Raw genomic sequence first — 20,122 nt, forward strand, 5'->3', positions numbered from 1 at the left:
AGAGGCTGCCCAGGGAAGTGGTTGAGTCCCCATCCCTGGAAGTATTTAAAAGATGTGTAGATGAGGCACTTAGGGACATGGTTTAGTGGGACTTGGCAGTGTTGGGTTGATGGTTGGACTTGATGATCTTAAAGGTCTTTTGCAATCTAAATGATTCTATGGTTATACATACAAATTGGGGGACAAAAGAGGCTGGAGCAGCCCTGTGGAAAGAGACCTGGGAGTTTGGGTTGGTGGCAAGTTGAATATAAGTCAACAGTGTGCCCAGCAGCAAAAAAGGGCAACCATGTTCTGGGGTGCATCAAGCACAGCACAGCGAGCCAGTTGAGGGATGTGATTGTCCCACTCTACACTGCACTGGTGCAGACCTGGGAGTTTGGGTTGGTGGCAAGTTGAATATAAGTCAACAGTGTGCCCAGCAGCAAAAAAGGGCAACCATGTTCTGGGGTGCATCAAGCACAGCACAGCGAGCCAGTTGAGGGATGTGATTGTCCCACTCTACACTGCACTGGTGCAGCCCCACCTCGAGTATTGTGTGCAGTTTTGGGTGCCTCAGTGTAAGAAGGACATCAAACTATTAGAGTGTGTCCAGAGGAGGGCGACCAAGATGGTAAAGGTCTCGAGGGAGGAGCGGCTGAGGTCACTTGGCTTCTTCACCTTGGAGAAGAGAAGGCTGAGGGGTGACCTCATGGCAGTCTACTGAAGGGGGGCAGTGGAGGGGGAGGTGCTGATCTCCCCTCTCTGGTGACCAGCAATAGGACATGAGGAAATGGAATGAAGCTGTGTCAGGGGAAGTTCAGACTGGACATTAAGAAAAGGCTCTTCACTGAGTGGATGGTTGGTCACTGGAACAGGCTGCCCAGGGAAGTGGTCACCGCACCAAGCCAAGGGTTCAAGGAGCATCTGGATGACGCTCTTAGTCATACGGTTTAGTCTTAGGCAGTCCTGGGAGGAGCAGGGAATTGGACTCGATCCTTATGGGTCTCTTCCAACTTGAGATACTCTAAGATTTTTTTTCATGCAGCTTAAAGAATGTTGTTCTTACGATGTAGTTTGTATTTAACTAGCTTTCTTAATTGGTTGAAACCATAACTTGCCATAAGACTTCAAGACTTAAATGTGAAATTAATTAGTTGGCAACTGTTGGTATTTTTAGTTGAACAAGAGAATGACTTTTTGATAGAAGGGATAGCACTTTTAGTAGCATTCATTACTTGTTTTATAGTTCTGTAAACAAGTGATTTGTTTTTATGTCAACACTTTTCCTCTGGATGCAGGTGATAAAGAATTAAAAACTGTACAAGGAGTAGTGACAAGATTTTGCCATGATTATGGGATGATAGATGACATAATAATCTTCACAAAGGATGCTGTTACAAAAAGTATGCCGCTGACTGTTGGACAGGAAGTTACTGCCACTGTTGAAGAGGATAAAACATCAGGTGGCTTGAAGGCCATCAGGGTAAGAGGTGAAGATAAATAGTAGTCGCACTTTCTCTGTAAAACCCTTGAGATTTTCTTTTGGAAGTTACTTTAGCTTTAGCCTCCCGAATTCTACAAAATAGGAGAAACTGCCAGTCCTGCACCTAGTGGGGATAAGTTGTTTTGGTTTTTTATTATTATTTTATTCTATCTCCTTTAAAATGTTGATCCTTTAATACTGATTCTCTGCATATAGGTCTAAATGTAGTGAATGTGAAGCTATTGGATGAGATAATTGCATCAGTATTTGTTTAATCATACCTAGTTCAAATCTCTGTATATTAATTTGAGCTTCAAAGTCAATTTTATGTTATTGTTATATGAATGGATAAGAAAATAAAAACAGGGCTGCAAATTTACTCTTTTTGCACAGAATTGAATAAGAACATAAATTTCAAAACTTCCTGTTGTAAAAAATCAGCAACTTAATGTCATGGAGAGTTATAAAAATGGAGATTTCGGTACCTTTCTTGCTTAACACTTCATTTGTGAACCTACTTCAAGCTTGATTATACATTGTCACAACTTTAAACAACTGTAATTTTTTTCATCATATAGGCTCAACTCTCAGGTGCCTGTGATAATCCAGCTGAGAAGCTGAATCAAGTGGCCCTTCTCCATTTAGATATTATGTAAATATGACTGGTGCTTCAAAGACTGACAGCAGTGCAGAAGCAGTTGATAACTGGGTGGTACAGAACCCATCTTCTTGGCTTGTATCTGCTTGGCTTGGCTGCATTATACTTTAAGTACGGCACTAGACTAGTGTACTTCATCTAGTAAACTCACCCTGACCAAAAGTCTGAGCCAAAGCTTAAACTGCTTGTACAGAGCATATCACAGTGTAACTAGTTTAAAAGTTAACTTGAGTTTTCTAGTAAATGGATGTTTTATAATTAAGCATCTTATAGACAGCATGAGCTGATAAAGAATGTAATCAACAAACATAGTGGCTTCAGGGATCATGTTTCAGATAATAAGAAAGTAATGATTAGCCGAAGTATTCTAATGTGTCTAGTAATCTTATCAGTAAAGTCCTGATATGCAGGTTTAATAAGAGTGTAAATTACCAGATTGAAGAATTTGTCATAACTGTGTTAAATTAGCAAATGATACATAAATTGGAGAAAGGAGGTCAAAATCCTGCATTGATTAACATATAGTGTTTCTGATTCCTCATGCTTTTCTTTTATGCACCATCCTGATTTTGGTACTTCAGAGACATTTTGGTCAGTTGTCAGCAGTGTCCAGACATAACCAGCTGTCATATGGAAGTGAGTTTGTACTATGGAAGTGAGTTTGTACTATTTTGACACATTCAGTAATTCTGTTGGTACCAAGTGGCATGTATTAGAGTGAATTACAGTTTGTAACTGAAACTGCTAGTATCTCTGTGGTAATGTACTGTACACTTCTCAGAATTAGTCTGTTGACCAATCCTGAAACTGTTCATACTAATGGTAAGTAGAGACATACCTTTAAAAATACTTTAATCTGTCATCATGGGATTACTCCTTATTTATATTTCTCTTCTGTTAGACATGGCTCTTCTCTTAATGATAAACTTGAGCACCTGAAGCTCCACTGGATTTTTCTGTGCACTCTTTTGGAAAAGAGCTTCATGGCTTTTAAGTAAGGCCCTGAATATTAGCGGAGGCATTGACATGTCTATGGAAAGCAAGGTTGTATGGTGTACTCTCTTCCTCGCTCCCTATCCCCCTCCAAATCTGAGGATTTGACCCATCTGTTTTAATTTTCCAGGTGTCTGAAGGTCAGGCTAACTCAATAAACTACTGAACACTTGGAAATTCAGGGAGTCATGTACATGTGCAGAGGCCTCTACAGTGTATCTGTGATGTGCAGGACATGTAACTGCTGGAATGTCATTGCTGCATAAAACATCTAATTAAAATTGAGGAAAGGATGCATATTGTGGAGGGCATGTGTTATATGTACATAAAGCTCACGTACACATCTATGACTGGAAGTACAGTAAAAATTTTAACACTGCCTGTTGATGATACTTAGGTTTTGGAGAACTGCACTTAAGGCCAGTAGAGTCTCTTATAAAGAATGACCAGATACCATCATAGGCTGCTTTGTGAGTGAGCAGTTTAATACTACACAGTTCCATTCACTGTAATGGTCTTCCTTTGAGTATGACTATGTGGTTGAAGGAGAAGTGAAGGTTTGTCTTTGCTGTGAGAAAGGGTTGCCTCCTGTAAAACACGTGTTAGTACAGGTATTAGTCTAGAAAGTTACTTTGTTTTATTATATTTCTCACCTTTTTTGCCTTGAATTTAAAAATCTCTCTAGGATTCAAAGCTCTAACTTTATCAGCCTCTATAGCTGTTAATCTTAGGGAAAGATCTTTATCTAATTAACCTATAAATAGGAAACAAATTCAAAGGTGCCAGATGCCTGCTGAAAGCCTTTTTTGTAATCATTATTTGTCAATGATAAATATGCTTTCCACCTGAACATGATAATAGTCTGAGATGTACGCCAGGCTTATGGGGAAGACAAGTTTTCTGGCTGAAATAAAGAATGGCATGTGATAAACTCCTCCCTAGAGGCTGGAGTTAAGCTTAAAATAAATGCAGACCTCTGAGAATTTTTTTTCCTCTAATGGTTGAATTGGCTGAAACTGCACTGTGTCTGATAAAATGAAGTTGACTAGAAATGTAACTTCTCAAGTAGGAGTAGACAGAAAATAAAAATACTGGAAGACTAACTTGATTTGCATTTTACTCTGTGCAATGTTTGGGGGTTTAGATGCATTTTTATATATCCATGAAATCTGTAGACTACTGAGGAAATACAGTAGAGTTACTTGTACAGACTTTTTTCAAGCTCTGTTGCCAGTTTGGTAATAACTAATGATCTCATGAAAACTATTTCTGAGATGTTGGCAGTTAATAATCAACTGGATGTTTTTTTTTAATCTGGGTTTGTTAAGCATATGTTTGTTAGTACTTTATTTCAGGAAGATTTAAAATGTTGCATGCTTCCATTTTTCTCTGTTTTGTCCTTCCTTTAACTCAAAATAGCAACAAGAACAAGTCCTGAAGGCTAAAGTAAGTAAGATCTTTCATATTAAAGATTAGAACTATATGAGAGCAACACTAAGTCATAAAATGAACTCCAGTTACAAACAAAATTTTGAGGGTAGTTTTTCTTAGCAAATCTATTTAATTTTGAAACCAATGCAGCTTCATTGATTAAATAAAACTGAAGAAAGCATATTAGTGGGGAGAGAGTTTTATTGTATGATCTAAAATGAAACATAGAAGGAAAGTGAAAGAGAAGTCGTTTCTAAAATATTACCAGCCTATCAAAAACCTAGTGTCTTATAAGATAACGTTATGTCTCTTCTTTTTTTTTTTTTAAGTGGAATGACTTTCTTACATGAAAACTAAATATTGTAAGTCCAGCAAACAATTTCAGTGCTGGTTGATAAAATAGTACTCACAGTCAAAAAATAAATTAGTTTAAACGTTCTTTCTCCTTCCTTGTTTTCCTTCTGACTGACAGCTTTCACAGTACTGTTGAAATATTGTCATCACTCCAAAATACATAAACCTGGTAACTGAGAAACTATAGAAGGATCTCCAAAACAACTAGGATATTTTAGCAGTTGTGGGATGTTTTGCTGTATGTGCTAGATAATGGCCTTTGCAAAAGTACTAGGGATAAACATAATGATTTATCTTGTTCCTGTTTGTGATGAGCAGGAAGTCCTGCAGGTGTCTCAGAAGAGCTTTTCTGGCAATGTAGTTTCTGACTGGGTGAGTAGCTTAAAGCCGAGCTTATGCCTAAAGCTGACTGGACTCTACAGAAAGTTAAAGTCCAAGGGCAGACTTGATTCAATAAGCACAGAGACAAAGCTCATTTCTTCAAAGTATACAGTAATCTGTGAGCTCTTGCAAATAAAAAGGAAAATGGTATAACTGCTCTTTTCAAAGACTGGGGGGGGGGGAAGCATCAAAGTTACCGTTGAGCAAGAATAACCATGACTGTAATGGTCTTCCTATATGAGGAGTCCAGGGTTCCCACTTTTGGTCCCAAGATTTTGTCTGTTACTGATGTAAAATAGCTAATTTCAGAAGAACAGCACTAGTCTCCCTTCTCCAAAGGGTCTGTTCTAAGTACTTGGATAAAAAACTAAACTCATTGTGTACTCTGATAAATCTTGAATTACTTTCCACGTAGTGGCACAAACTTGAAATACCCTGAGAGTTTGCTCAGAACAGCCAACAAATTTCAATCGTAGTCTTTTTTTTGGGCAGAGGGAAGGTAGTAACTGTCTTTTTAATCCCCTAGGCAGAGGAAAAAATTTCCTGACAAGCATAATCACTAAATATTATACAAAATTATGCTTGGGCACCAATACTATCTCCTTCCAAAAAACTGAGGTATTACCACTTAACTTTGTTTTTTAAGTGACCTAAAAGATACTCCTCTAATTTCAGAAATTAGTGCAAGCTCTACAGCCTGAGCACTGTCAACAGGCAGTTTTGGGGAGAATCTGGAAGGTGCAGTTTAAACTTCTGTGGTGTCAGTGGTGTTTTTGTTATCTACTTTAAGGAAGAGTGTGGTCAGCCTTGGGTGGCCCTCTGCTCAGTGTACTGTTCCAACTGCTGTTTGGAGCTACTTGCCTTGTGTTTTGGAAAGATCCTAGCTCAGAAGTCTGGATTTCAGTTTATTTGAGGTCAAGTCTAATTAAACTGCACTAAATGATTAGAGGTTCTGTTGCAGGCTCTACCAGGCTACTACAAGTGGTAGCAGGAAGGCTGTTTTGAGCTAGTATGAGGAGCAACTTTATAGTTTTGTTGGTAGAGGAAAATTAAGTGGAGAAATATCAAAAGAAAATGTATGTTGGGAGGTTTAAGGTGTTTTCATGTGTTGAAAGCATTTCCTTAGGTCTACAAATTACTTTCAAGTATAACTCCATATGTAGCTTACATTAAATGTAAATTTTCTAGTCTTCTGTGGAACAGTGCAATTGCTTATTCAGATTCTATCCATGTAAAGCCATACAAATTACTTAGGAGAAAGTTTGATATTCGCAAATGTTCTTGGTGAATGTGAAGATATGTCTGTCAGACTGGAGCAAAACATAGATTTTATTTTTTTTTACAGTGAGTTTTGATGTCATTAAAAGGAATACCATGTAATAATAGTTCTTTTAATGCAATATAACAATATTGACTAAAAAATATAGTTATGTATAGTTTAACTGTAATGTTTGCAAACTCTGGAGTAGAAGTAGACAGGCTATTTATTAGTCTTAAATGGTAATATTTATTATGTTCAACAAAATAAATCATATAGAAATTAGGATCATAGTGTAGTTCAAATTGGACCAGACTTAAGGAGGTCTCTAGTCCAACCTCCTGCTCAAAGCAGGGTCAGCTTGTAGTCAGATCCAGGTGACGCAGGGCTTTATCCAGTCAGGTCATGAAAACCTCAAAAGGACGGAGAGAGACTGCACAGCCTCTCTGGGCAACTTCCTCCAATGCTTAACTCTCCTCATGGTGAAAAAGTTTTTCATTTTATCCAACCTGAAGAGTTCTTGTTTCAATTTATGCCCACAATGAAGGCTCTGTGTTCCTGATGACCTCCCGTTAGGTAGTAGGGGGCTGCTGTTAGGTCTACTTGAAGCCAGGCTGGACAAGCCCATCTCTCTCAGCTTCCCCTCCCAGGGCAACTGCTCCAGCACCCAACCACCAAAGTGGCCCTACACTGAACTCATCCAGTTGATTGATGTCTTTCCTGCACTGTGGAGGCCAAAACTGCACACGGTATTATAGATGTTGTCTTAAAGAGTGCTGAATAGAGGGGGATAATCACTTCCCTTAACTGGCTTTTTATGTCACAGTGTATTATGTCAACTTTCTGAAATAAAATGATTTAGATTAGTAATTAGTCTAGTCTAGACTAGTACACCTGTTGTTGGGGTTACATTTCACTTGTGTAAACAGTATAGTGTTTGAAGTGAACAGTATAATGGTCACTGCAGTGGAGTGTGCTGGGATAAGATCACCAGTCCAGCTGTTAGCTCCACAATGGGTATATATGCCACCAGGTGCATAGAAGGTGTCCTTGTCCTAGCCAAGGACAAGTGTGTAAACACTGTAAAGTTTCAGCAAGCACTTCCATGTGGAATTTGGTGCCAGTTCTTTCACTAAGCAAGTCTCCTTTGTAAGAGGAGCCAGCTTGCAGGCTAGTTCAGGTAACTTCCCTCACCAGTTTTTCTTTTGGGATGATGACTCGGCATCTGGAATAGGATCCATGTGATCAAGACAAAGCAGTTAATGTTCGAACTGTTTCTTCTTGCTTTGTAATGTACGTGTTCTTTGTGAAAATTGTGCCTCCAAGAAGTGCACCACACAAAGGTAGTAATAGCATTTAACAAGTGTAAAAGTTGTCTTAATATTTATGAAAAGTGTGGCTATAGGAGGACTGTTTTCCATCTGTGCATGAATGCTGATCTGTAAGAGAAAGATGGCACTGTATAGAGTCTTTTGTCAGTGTATTATTTTTTTCACACTATACATTAAGAAAATACTTTTTATTCAGTTTCTAATCTCCATGTAGAAGTGAAAACACTACAGCTAACTATTTTTTTTTTCTGTCCAGTTGTGATTGGTTTAGTTACTCCCTTATCTCCGTTATTCTAGTTTTCCACTCAGTTTCTTTATTCTGGTTGTGAATTTGTAAACACTTGGCTTTCTGAAATAAGCTGTTCATTTAATCATCTGACTTGTACACTTACACTACAGTTCATGGAAAAAGTTGTCCATGGGCATTTCATCATTGTATTTGTTTAAGCACTGCAGAGGTACCTTGCACACTTTCTTCATGCTTTCCTACATCATTATCCTCATAAGCCTCACAAAAGAAGAATTTGATACCTCTTTCTCCTGCTTTATTGCACAGTGTAGTTTCTCTACATACCATCTGGAGTCAGCAGTTCTTGCTTAACGGTAATAAGTACTTCTGTCCAGTGGTATTTGCATTGTTAGAGAGCAAGGAAGCTCTGAAGAATGAGTGTTTGAACTGCAGAGCGGAGACACCTGAACCCGTGATGGTGGTGGCCCTTTGGGAGCAAGGAAGAGAACTTGCAGTTCTAGGAATTCTAGTAATTAAGAGCAGAGATGCTATATCCTTGCCCCAACATAGCTGGGTGGAAAAAATGGTTTGTAGACATCAATAGTTTGTAGCTTATGTTCTGCAGAGGGTTGTTTAAGCAAGTAAACTTACATTTGAGGTGGTGATAGAGAGTCTGTAAGAAGCAGCTCTTTACGTTTTTTTTATTCAAGTTATTAAAGAATGACTGAGGGGCAGTCTGAAATACATACAGTGTTTATAAACAGTATCTTGAAAATATTTTTTTTTGCTTTCTGAAATAGTGATGTTCTAGTTCCACTTGTGTACAGTCAGATTGCTGAGGGGGAGTCCTCTTGTCAATATGAAGAAAATTCTTAAGTAGACCTAAAGCAAGGGAAGCATGAGAAAGATTTGACAAATCAACATGTGATTATAGTAGTTGTCAGTGTTGCAGCATACAGCAGGCTTCTTAAGAGAAGTTACTTACTGTTTAAAACTTATGGTTTTTTGTGTACAAAAATGAACAGCTAGAGTGAGAATAGAATTGTCTAGTAAGGAGCTTGACTTCCATAAGCAGTTAAAATTCTGATATTTATTGTAGGAATATATGTTTAACATATAATTCTAAGTATCAGCTGTTTCAATGTTGAGGTTTTTTGTATTAATAGGTAGACGCCGTCCGGAATACATGGGGAGACTCCAATCCTACTTGTGATGCTTCTGAATTAAATATGAAAATACTAATTGGCAATATTACCTCTCTCTCTAAGGATGGTGGCTATATTAATCAGAATACTTTTTTTGCAATGGAAGATGTCTGTGAAGGTGTGTAGGGGCTTTCTTGTTTGCTCTTCCTTAACTTTTTTTATATGTACCATAGAAATATCTTCTGATAAACTTGCAGTCCACATCCCAAATAAGTTCTAATAGAGTGTATGTAGTGAAACAAACACAGTGATTTGGGTGAAGAAAGCTAGATGTTCATTCTCACTGAGCATAACTTGCATGCAGTCATGTAACCATAAGTTACATGTAAGCAAGTGTATTTTTTCCACTAGCATCTCTTACGTAGTTTGTCATAACCTACTGGGGGAAGAACTGCGAAGAGAAGTTTGAACTCAGTGGATCTGAATAATGCATTGTTCTGGCTGGTCATTTTATTTAACTTAAACTAGTTCTGTATGGGAGTAATGCAAATGTCATCAGTAGCAATTAAACTTGAGAAATGTTCTGGTTTACATAGGTTTCAAACCTTGTGAAGGTGACTGGGTGCAAGCGAAATATTTTATTAACCCTACAACATGGAACAGTAAAGCAGTTGCTGTAAAGCCTTTGAGATATAAGCGAGTAGACAAGGTAAATGTTCTGCACGTTGTTTTTGTCAAGAGGAATCTTGTGTGAAGTGGGGTTTTGAAGGTGGTTTTAAATTGCTAATATTGGTAGATCTTCTATAGCACATCTTTAATTAAAAGATAAAACATATCAACTCATCCATTTATAGGATTATTTCTAAAATAACAAAGCTTTTTTTTATTTGGATGCTTACTGTTGTTTTAGTTATATTGGTTGTAATGAGGATGTGTGGATTTTCAAACTTTTTTTAGGAAGCAATGACTGGAATTTATTATGTTTAATTTATCCAAGTGTTTTGGCTTAAAAACAACCCTTGTCCCTTTTTTATTTTAATGAAAATATTTGTTCCCTCTAGGAATATATATATTAAGTTTATTTTGTTTGCCTTAACTGTATATATTGAACAATATTTGCATGTCAAGCATAGGAAAAAAATTCTTCTCTTGTGACTGCTGGTGTTGAAGTATAAATTAGATAAGTTGGTAAGTCAAAGGCAGGTATGATGATTAAGTCAAATGTATGTATTGTAGTATGCGCTTAAGTGGAACCTAATGCTTATCTGAAGTACTTGTGTTTCTTTGCACTTTTAAATCTAAAGACAGTGATTCTAGGTTAGAGCTGTATGCTTGCCTCCCATGAATAATTGAAACTTCAGAATGCAGCTCTGTTAATACTAGAATGACTGTTGCAGGAAAAAACTATGCAATGATAGTATGCCTGTTAGCTTAAGCAGATAATATCAAGTAACACTGAATAACAAACTGTTACAGGTTCGCATTTCCAGCATCTGTGGAAGAAGTGGTACAGTAGATGAGAGTATATTTTTCACTTTGGATTCATTGAGACTTCCTGATGGCTATTCACCTTGTAGACATGACCTGGTGAACACCATTGTGGTGGAGAGCAATCAGTCGTGTTACATTTGGAGAGCTCTCTGCTTGGTGCCAGTCAGCCAGGATGGGTAATACTTACTCTTTCATTCTCTTTCCACATAATAACAACTAGAGATGAATTGTAATTATGCAGCTTAAATTTTGTTGTGTCTATTAAGCAAGAAATACTGTAAATTCTTCACTAGTTGACTAGAAGGCATGATAGATCATGGGGAAGATCAGAGTGTGATATGATTTTGCCCTTGCTTTTTCTTCCTTTCCAGAAGGTGGGGACAGCTGTACTTAGAGAAGCAAAACTAGTAACAGTTGAGCTCAGGGATATTGCTAGGCAAGGAAGGAATTTTTCATGGTTTTGTTAGAAAAATGCCAGGCTCGTGCTTTTACCTTGTGTTTCCTCTAATCTATATTCTTCTAGCGAGGACTTTACTGTTTGAAAACCATTCTCAGCAAAACTGATGTAAAATGGATGTTTCTTTAATCCATCTTGCTTAAGTTGCAGTGATTCTTCAGATATCTGTCCTAAACAGAATAGTTTAATGATCTGAATAATAGAGATTTATTGGGCTTGCAAGTATCAAACTGAGAGGTTCTGCAGGCGCACTTTAGATGGCATATGTGATGTGAGGAGGATCTGGACAGATTGCAGAAAAGGTTGGGAAAAGTAGATGATGTTCAGTATGGAGAAGAAGCAAAATTTTGTGAAATAATCAACTACACAAATGTAGAATGGGCAACAGCTAGTCAGTAGCAGTTCTGCAGCAAAGATCCAGAGTTTGACTTGTGAGTATGTCTGTCCTGTGAAAAACACAAATACTGCCTAAATGTATATAAATAGGGCTATTACCTGTAAAATCCGTCACACAGTGCTAACAAGGCCTTGGTAGGATTAGAGTCTGATTCTGCAGGCCAAAAATAAGCTGTTGGCCAATTGGAAAGTCCAAAGGAGAGCAAAAAGGACATTCTGATACCTCTCAAACATAGTCTTTGGGAAAACTTGCCGTGTTTGATCTCTAGGAAATATAGCTAAGGGCGGTACATATGTCTTCAAAGGAACTATGAAGAATGGAATAAGCTGTTTTCACTGGAGATAACGGATACAGTAGATTTAAATTGTAGCTAGATGAAGCTTGAAGTGTTTACATCACTTTGCACAACAGTACAATTTGTTCACTTATTCTTTCAGCTGGACCTATTTTTAATGATGGATTTTATACAGAAAATTATTACTAAAGCCAAGTTACAAAAGTAGACCTTAGGGTTGATTTCTCAGTTTTAGTGTATTTCCTACCATATCAAAAAATTGAGGCAGCTTAAGCTGCAATGGGAGACATCTAGTGGGCTTTGCTAGTAAATTGATGTAGCTAATAAAGAACAACTGCAGTCATTTTCTACTTTATTATATTAGATAATTTAGGAAAACTTAGGGTGTGTAAATATTGGCGAGATTATGAAAATATTTCCAAGTTTTCATGCCAGTTTATCTAACTGAATAGTTTCTTAATTGTAGAATAGAAACAATTTTTTAAATGGTTTCTACAGGTAGCTGAGACTGAGAGGTTAGAGCTCTGGTCACTGTCTCAGACAGGGAAGAGCATGTGACTTTGGTTTCATAGGCATTTTTCATCAGTAGTATGTGTGATAATAGTTTTTAAGGGTGCTTTTTGTTTTCCAGCTTTTTTTTTAAATTTCTTCTTCAGTTTGCTGCTTTCAGATTGTAGCAATAAGCAGAAGTCATAAGTACTTGGGGTTTGTGTTGAAACACTTCCAGGCTAGTCATTTTATCTCTTAAGCTCCACTGTTAATCAGGAGTCTTGCTAAGGAGCTGCTCTTTGTGTCTTGGTTCGGCTCCCAAAGAGATCCATAACAGCTTCAGTCACCAGTTGATTCAGCTCTTCAGCAAAGATTAGTTAGCTTCTTAATGATTTTAGTCTTATATCCAAAGTTTTATCCTGGTTTATTGTGCTGCTGGCAAAAGGCTTGTTGTTTTTAATTTGCTGCTTAAATTAGTAAATGTAATCTGATTGTCTTGGAAGTATAAGTAGCTGAGAAAAAGTGAACCCTCTCACCTGCTTCTTCCTAAATACTGTGACTATGCTTTGGTATAGTGATTCTTAAATTTGTGCTGAATCAAAGATATTTGCTGAGTCTATTTGTTTCAAGATTGCTAACTAAAATTATTTTTGCAGACAATCTCACTCTAATGGAGTCAATCTGGATGAGCCTTATGAAAACTTAATGAGAGACAAAGGAGGGTTGGAAGTATCAAGAATGACTCATTTTGGAACCCTGAAGCAGGGGGAATCTAAAAGAATGATCATTTGCATAGAGTAAGCCTTTCTGATTGTTCTAAGCTTTCTTTCTTTCCATCACTCCATAGTCTGTAAACCTGTCTTTCATACAGAAGCCTCTCATAGTTGAGCCTTGTGGTTCATGGTCTTCAAGTAACCCCCAAATACTATGGAATTAAAGAGAATTTCATATTGAACTTAGTGTCTTTAGGACAGTCTTTTTATTGAGCATCTATCTTGCAGATAGTGCTTTGAGACTCCCCAGTCCTGTGTCTCTTTTCAATCCTAACAAAATCCTTTCTGGAATGAGGATTAAAGTAAATGCTTTTACTTGTAAGTGTGTTTACTTTAAACTGCAGATATGCTGTCATCTTCAAAATCTTAGAACAAGAGGACTGTTGCATACTCACGTATTAAAAGCAGACCAGATTTTTTCTATTTGTTTGCTTGGTTTTTTTAACTTGGATGCTGAAGAACTATGTTGGCGTATCCTTGAGGGTTTTTTGTTTTGGTGGGTTTCTTTTTTTTTTAGTGAAGACTATACAGATAAGAATAAGGAACTAAATGAAGAAATAGTTTTTTTACATCTGGGCATAGAGGCTCAAATGAAGTCACACCTGAATACCCTCTATTTGTTGCTATGTGCCCTTTCTTAAGAGTTAGTTACCCAATGATAAATTTTAAGTTACCATAACTTTTTTTATACACAGTATTTCTGTATGCTTCATAAGGTAGTTGATATGACCTAGAAATATTAACATTTAGCAGAGGTTCTAGTCCTCATGAGTTAGAAGCAGCAGTGCAATTTCTTTCTGATAGCAGTTATGAAATAATGGTGAACTGACCTGCTACAGACAGTTGTACTTGACTTCAGATAGAATTAAGCTTCCCAAGAACCTTAACTATGCATTTAATTATGTAATTAATTACATAACTACTTCTAGGAATAAAGGGAGTGTACCACAGTCCTTAATCAGCTGCAGATTAGCTGGATGGGTGAAAGACAAGCAATTCAGTTTTCAGATTCCTCAAAAATGTGAGAACAGTCCAGAAGCACATCTGCCATCTTTTCCAATAAATCAAGGAAACCTCTCAAAAGCTGCGATTAATTCATATAACAGTGGAGGAACAACATGTGAGTCATTGAATAATACATCCATTATGAAGAATGGAGTCATTCCAGGTACAGTGAAATGTTAACATTTGAATACTGAGTGTTAACTCCTCAGAAGACCTGTAGGTTTGTTTGAGAAGACTTGCCTATGCTAGCAATAGCAACTGTGGTAACAAAATTTATTATAATCTGTTTACTACAGAAGGAATTAATTCTCAGGATATAAACTTATCAAGGACAAAAGAAAACTTTTCCTTGGTGAAAGATGAAAATCTACATAATGGAGGAAATGAGCAAAGAGAAGATGTGGAACAACCAATAAAGCATGTCAATATTACTGGAGAAATTGTCATACCACCAGGTGGAAAAACATTCATAGTGATCATATGCACAGCTGTGTAAGTATTTCTTTCCATTGGTTCTGACCAATACAATGGAAACAAGTCACAAAAATTGACTTAATAGTTCCCTTATTCTGGGCACAGTTCTCTTTTTCGTGTAGGATAAAGTAAGCCAGCACATATTAGCAAATGATGTGGAAACCTATATTAGACCTTGAAAGTAGTTAGCATTTTAATGCTTGATTCTGATTTTTGTTGAAAGAAAATGGTAGTAGTAAATGAAGAAATACAGTGGGAGTAGATACTTCTCTAAAAAAACACAGTAAGGTGAAGATAATGCCTACAGCTGATTATATCTGTTTCAGGAAACCCATTGCTCCATGAGCACAAGAGCAATATAGATTTCCTGGGAATTTTTGTGTTACGTCTGATATGTTTCTTCCAGTCTCATACCCTGATGTCATATTCATGTTGCTAGATGCCCCAATCTCAAGCTTCCCTGTCCTGTGATAATAAATGCAGGTTATGTATGCTGAAATAAAAAAAAAGCTTTCTTCCTTGAAGGTGTAACTTATAGAGGAAGTGGTTTGCAGATCTTAGAAAACCCTTGAAAAACAAAAATACTTTGCTGTACAAAATATTTCAGGTATTTAGTTAAGAATAAAAAGTGACTTTGTGTGAGCTCTTTCAGAATTCAAGTAGGAACCTCATGCGGGAAAACTTGCTTTCATGTACTTTCCAGTTACTTCCAGCTGTAGCTCTACAAACATTGTGTACCACAACCATTGATTCTTATGATCATAATTTAAAAGTTGGACAGGGGAAACCAAGGTCAAATGGTTTGATTCATCAAAGTAACGCTGCATTAAATTTCACACTATTTCTGTTACCATTTTAAATAGTGAGGCAATGGGTAGAAATTTTCTTAGGAGGATGATTTAGCTGCAATTTGAAAGATAAGCTGCAGGCATGGCCTGTCCTTGTGGAGAAAGACATGTAGAAAGAACAATTTATATTTCACTGTAGATCTGTAAATGCCACAAAGTCTGAGAATCTTCTAATAATACAGAACGATCCACACAACTCCATGGGAGGCTGCAGCATGAAGGTAACAAGTGCTTGCTGGCCATTTAAGAGACCATAGAGACTGCAAATTTAGACCATAAATCTGGACAGTTCAGTGTCTGCACTGAGTCTGTGTATCAGAGAAAACCAGGCTATAGCTTTAACCTGAGCAGGTAGCGTTAGCTGGCATGAAAAAGTGGTACTCCTGCCAAAGAGAAAGTAAGCTGGAATCCTTCTGGGATGCTTTTGTTTCAGGCACATAGTAACAGTGTTGGACTGTGTAGTTAGTGCTGAGGAGAGAACTGGGCTCTGGGTAGTGCTGGGATGAGTTCATTAAGGGATTTCAGAGCAGATGGTGTGTGTTAGATCTTTTGTCTTAAGTTCCTTAGAAACCAATCTGAAGAAACAGTTCCTTCTGATCTCTTCCCCTCTGTCATTCACCAAGCACCGCTTACACATAGAAAGTGTGTTTTTTCAGATATAAAGGATCTTTCCTACTTTCTCCACTTGATGTGTTTACAGTTAGGATTCAGTTCTGAGTAGCCTTAAGGAAGGTGGAGCAAAGCTGTTGCTGCAAACAGTGAAGAGAGATGCTTCAGGTTCCTCTGGTGGAAATGTCTGGCTAATCTTTTTCAGTATCAGTAATTTCAAGATGTTACTTGTGACAGAAGTATTAATTCTGTACTTAGTATGTTGAAGGGAGGGATTTTGCTCTTTACACAAGCTTTTGATGAAATTGGGGGGTTGAGATTTTTACTCTTTATTGTTATAAATTATTAATTTTATAATTTATTATTTATCATACCAATTTTATTTTAAAAATTACTTACATCTGGGGAAAATAAAGTATGAACATGATGGTTTTAAGAATATAACTTCTGCTTACTTAAAGAAATCCTGGGTACAGTAAAGAACTCCTGTTGCTTGGTTTTTCTGATTTTACTGTTGGACGCTATATTGAAGCCAATGTAACAAATGAAGAAGAATTACTAATAGCACCTGTGGAACCATTTTCTCCAAGAAAGCCTAAAATTATTCCAGAACCTCAGCCAAGCAAGACAACAGTGGTTGTCCCTAAATACAGAAGGTACTGTGAATTAGAGCAAAAAATGACACCTAATACTGCTCTATTTGGTATTGCTATACCTGTTCTGTCATGCTGACAAAGAAAATGTGAAACTGGGAAAGTCTGAACATGTTTATGTATGTACGTTGTAAACAAGATAATTGTGGACATTACTGAGAAGAGGTTGTTTTAGTAATGAACTGCTTGATTTCTTTGTAGATTTGTCAAACAGGAGCTCTTTCTACTATATAATGTGGTGATAAACAAGATAAATACTGTTGCATAGTAATCTACAAGTAACAATTGTGTTTTTAAGAAAAAAAGATGGAAAATTGGAAATAGTTTTGAGAGAATTAGCTTCTTAACTCCTCAGGCAACTTTGACATCTATATCTGATGTTTCCCATCTTTCATTCAGAACTTTTCCTTTTGCAAATAAGCTTCTGTTATACTTACAGTATTTGCTTAGTTATAAAAATATCCCTAAACTGAAAAAACAGACACACGATGTTTTCAAATCATCAGTAACTGGAACGCTTATCTATCTTCCCAGTATAGCAAACTTCTCAATTGTCACTTTGAAGGAATCATTCTGTCATGTGTGTGTTTTGGTTTTATAACCTTGATGATGTGGCATGTTAATTAGCTGGTTTTCACATATATAATTTGAGAAAGCTAAATGATATGTTATACTTTTTTGTTTTAGAAATCACAGAAAGCAGTTGCCAAGCTTTCTCCCGCATTATACCATACCAAATGAGTTAAGAAAATGTGTGGAGCAGGAGTTAGACATACTGACCTTTCAGCCTCTCCTAGCAGAGGTATGCAAGTGTACGTTATGTAAGAAAATATATTTTCTGTAAGTGTGTTTGTTCAAGCTGGCCTTAATTTAGCAAAAACGTGTAGCCCTTAGTGTAACAGAAGATGATGTAATACTGTTACCAAGTAGACTTAAGACTTCAGTCTGTATCCCCTAACTTCCATGCGTTTCTGTATGTCACAGAATCCAAGCTTACAAGAATCCAAAAGGGTAAATGTGAAAAACTGAAAAGGGAGTAGAAGTATAATGGGGGCGGGAGGATATTATAGAAACTGAACAAAGATTCCTCTTCACTTTCAGTTTTTAGGCATCATTGCAAAGGTGTTTTTGGGGTGTCAGAACAGTAGTCCAGCAGTTATTTCATAGCAAATGAAAGCAGAAATTCTGAAGTTATTGCAATAGAGGATCCTTTTCTGGTTGTTCAAAACTTTTTTTAAAAAATCCTCAAATTTAATTCACTACAGCTTGTTCAAATTCTTCCTGCAAGTATAGCGATTTCAGAATACATAAAAAAAAAAGCCACCAACCTGAAGTCTAACAAGAATATTACAGTGATTCCTTCTCCAAAACTTTGTCCTGATTTCTGGTAGAACATTGCTGCAACTCACTTTTTTCCCCTCTAACTTTTTAAGGACTTAACCTTTTACATTTTTGAAAAATTTTAAGTCCAGTTTGTTGTCTGCTTTCTAAACAGCTCACAAAACCTGAGGTCACAGCATTAAGATAGCAGGTTAGTGATCCTCTCTCAAAAAGAAGATAAAACTCTGTAGTGTTTGAAATAATTTTATTCTGAAAGCCTGCCATTAATGGTAACTTTTTTTTAACCACACCTTAAGTTCTATCTGGTACTGGTAACTGTTTTAAGACTGTTCCTGAAAGCACTGCTCATTCACCTTGTATTTGAGTGGGAAGATACCAAATAGAAAGCATTCTGTGCTATCATTCATTGTTTAGATAGGAGAAATACCTCTTCAGTGAGATGCATTAAGCTCTGAGGGAGAAAGTTCAGGTTCTTTCATCTTGGCATAAGTTGTATAATCATCAGCCAGGGGCCAAGACTGACATGACTCTCTCTTCACCTGTCTCTGCCCAGCGTACTTAGATTTTTATGCTTTCTGGGATTGCTGAGCATAGAATTCAGCTTGTAGATTGCCTCTGAATTCAGATGTTGAAACTGCCATTGTAGTTGGGAGAGACTTGGTTGACTCTTTACCTGACTGGCTATTGTATCTGAGCTCCAAGGGTTATACTAATTCTGCTTTGACTGCAGGGGGAGTATAAAATATTAGTTGGTGTATAGATACATGTATTTATGTGCCTTAATTGGCAACCCAGTTGCTGTGCAGTCTGTCTGAAGAGGTGTTTTGTATAATGTTAAGAATAGTGGGTTCTGTATCTTAGTGTAGAATTTACAACAATAATGTATACTGTTTTGTTTTTCAGCATCTTAATCTAGATAATTATAAAGCAAACTTTTCTACTCTCTTGTGGCTTGAAGAAATCCATGCAGAAATGGAGATAAAAGACTTTAACATGAGTGGGGTTACTTTGAAAAGGAATGGGAACTTTTTAGTGTTGGAAGTGCCAGGAGTGGAAGAGGGCAGACCTCACCTGATTACAGGTAGTAACTAATGTAAGATAAAGCCAAATAGCATGTTGATCAATATTTTCAGTGCAATGCAAACTCCATTGCTTATTCATTTGTTTAAAGAAGTCTTACACATACTTGAACACAAAGTTATTAATCTAGGCTACTAGACAGGTGAACAGCACTGTTAGTATCTCAGTGTGAGTCTTACAGTGGCTGCTGTCTGAAGCAGCATTGCATGTGTCTGTTCTTATGCATGTTCTGATATTTAGGATTTTTCATGTACAGAAATTGGTGGTGCTTTCAGCAAAAATAAAATGTACAATGTAGTAATAACTTAAAGACAATAGGTGTATCCAAAGCAAAATCTGGGAAAGTAGTTAAAATTGAATTCAGAATCTCTAATATAATATACAGGATCCTGTTTTCAGGAGGTGTTGTCTGATGGCATCAATATTAGGTGCCTTTTAAAATGTAATATACAACTACATACGGCATTTTGGAACAGGTACTCATGGATACAGCAACTTTGGCAAAGTTAGTTAACATCTAGCATCCTGCAAATTCCTAGTTTAACCATGCAAAAGAGGAAGAAATTAAGTGCTGTGGTGAGAATTTTACTATTCCTTGTAACAGTATGTTGCCTTTTAACTTTGTTTACAATTAGGTGATAAGGTGATACTGAAAAGTCAGGTCTACTCTGAGCATATAATAGAGTACGTTGCCTATATTACTGAGGTAAGCAAGGTGTATCTCCTGTTGAAAATACTGTGGTCCACTGGTTTCAAAGGGGAAACTGGCAATTTATAGAGTTACGGACTAGTTTAACCCGACTTTTGGGAAGCTAGATTTATTTTACCTACATTCTGAGTGGTGGTTTTGTATTTTTATTGTATTTTTTGAAGACTTTGGCTTCCCTGTTCTTTCTAGATTATAATCTTTACCTGCTCTGAAAGCACTCAATCTAGATATGCAATATGTTGATAGCAGGTAAATCTAG

At 36.9% G+C, this 20,122-nt stretch overlaps 1 protein-coding gene across 1 annotated transcript in view; it reads left to right on the forward strand.

Moving 5' to 3' along the window:
• The window catches only part of MOV10L1 (Mov10 RISC complex RNA helicase like 1), a 40,623-nt gene that overhangs the window by 2,669 nt on the left and 17,832 nt on the right, over nt 1–20,122 (forward strand). Inside the window, exons 2-12 of the mRNA XM_019474049.1 lie at nt 1,278–1,462; nt 9,264–9,420; nt 9,839–9,951; nt 10,719–10,909; nt 13,028–13,168; nt 14,074–14,312; nt 14,446–14,641; nt 16,542–16,736; nt 17,421–17,535; nt 18,978–19,155; nt 19,790–19,860. Coding sequence (XP_019329594.1) covers nt 1,278–1,462; nt 9,264–9,420; nt 9,839–9,951; nt 10,719–10,909; nt 13,028–13,168; nt 14,074–14,312; nt 14,446–14,641; nt 16,542–16,736; nt 17,421–17,535; nt 18,978–19,155; nt 19,790–19,860 — 1,781 coding nt within the window. The remainder of the gene's footprint in view (nt 1–1,277; nt 1,463–9,263; nt 9,421–9,838; nt 9,952–10,718; nt 10,910–13,027; nt 13,169–14,073; nt 14,313–14,445; nt 14,642–16,541; nt 16,737–17,420; nt 17,536–18,977; nt 19,156–19,789; nt 19,861–20,122) is intronic.

Source organism: Aptenodytes forsteri, unplaced genomic scaffold, assembly GCF_000699145.1.
Source record: "Aptenodytes forsteri isolate BGI_AS27 unplaced genomic scaffold, ASM69914v1 Scaffold166, whole genome shotgun sequence".
In the NCBI taxonomy this organism is placed as follows: domain Eukaryota; kingdom Metazoa; phylum Chordata; class Aves; order Sphenisciformes; family Spheniscidae; genus Aptenodytes; species Aptenodytes forsteri.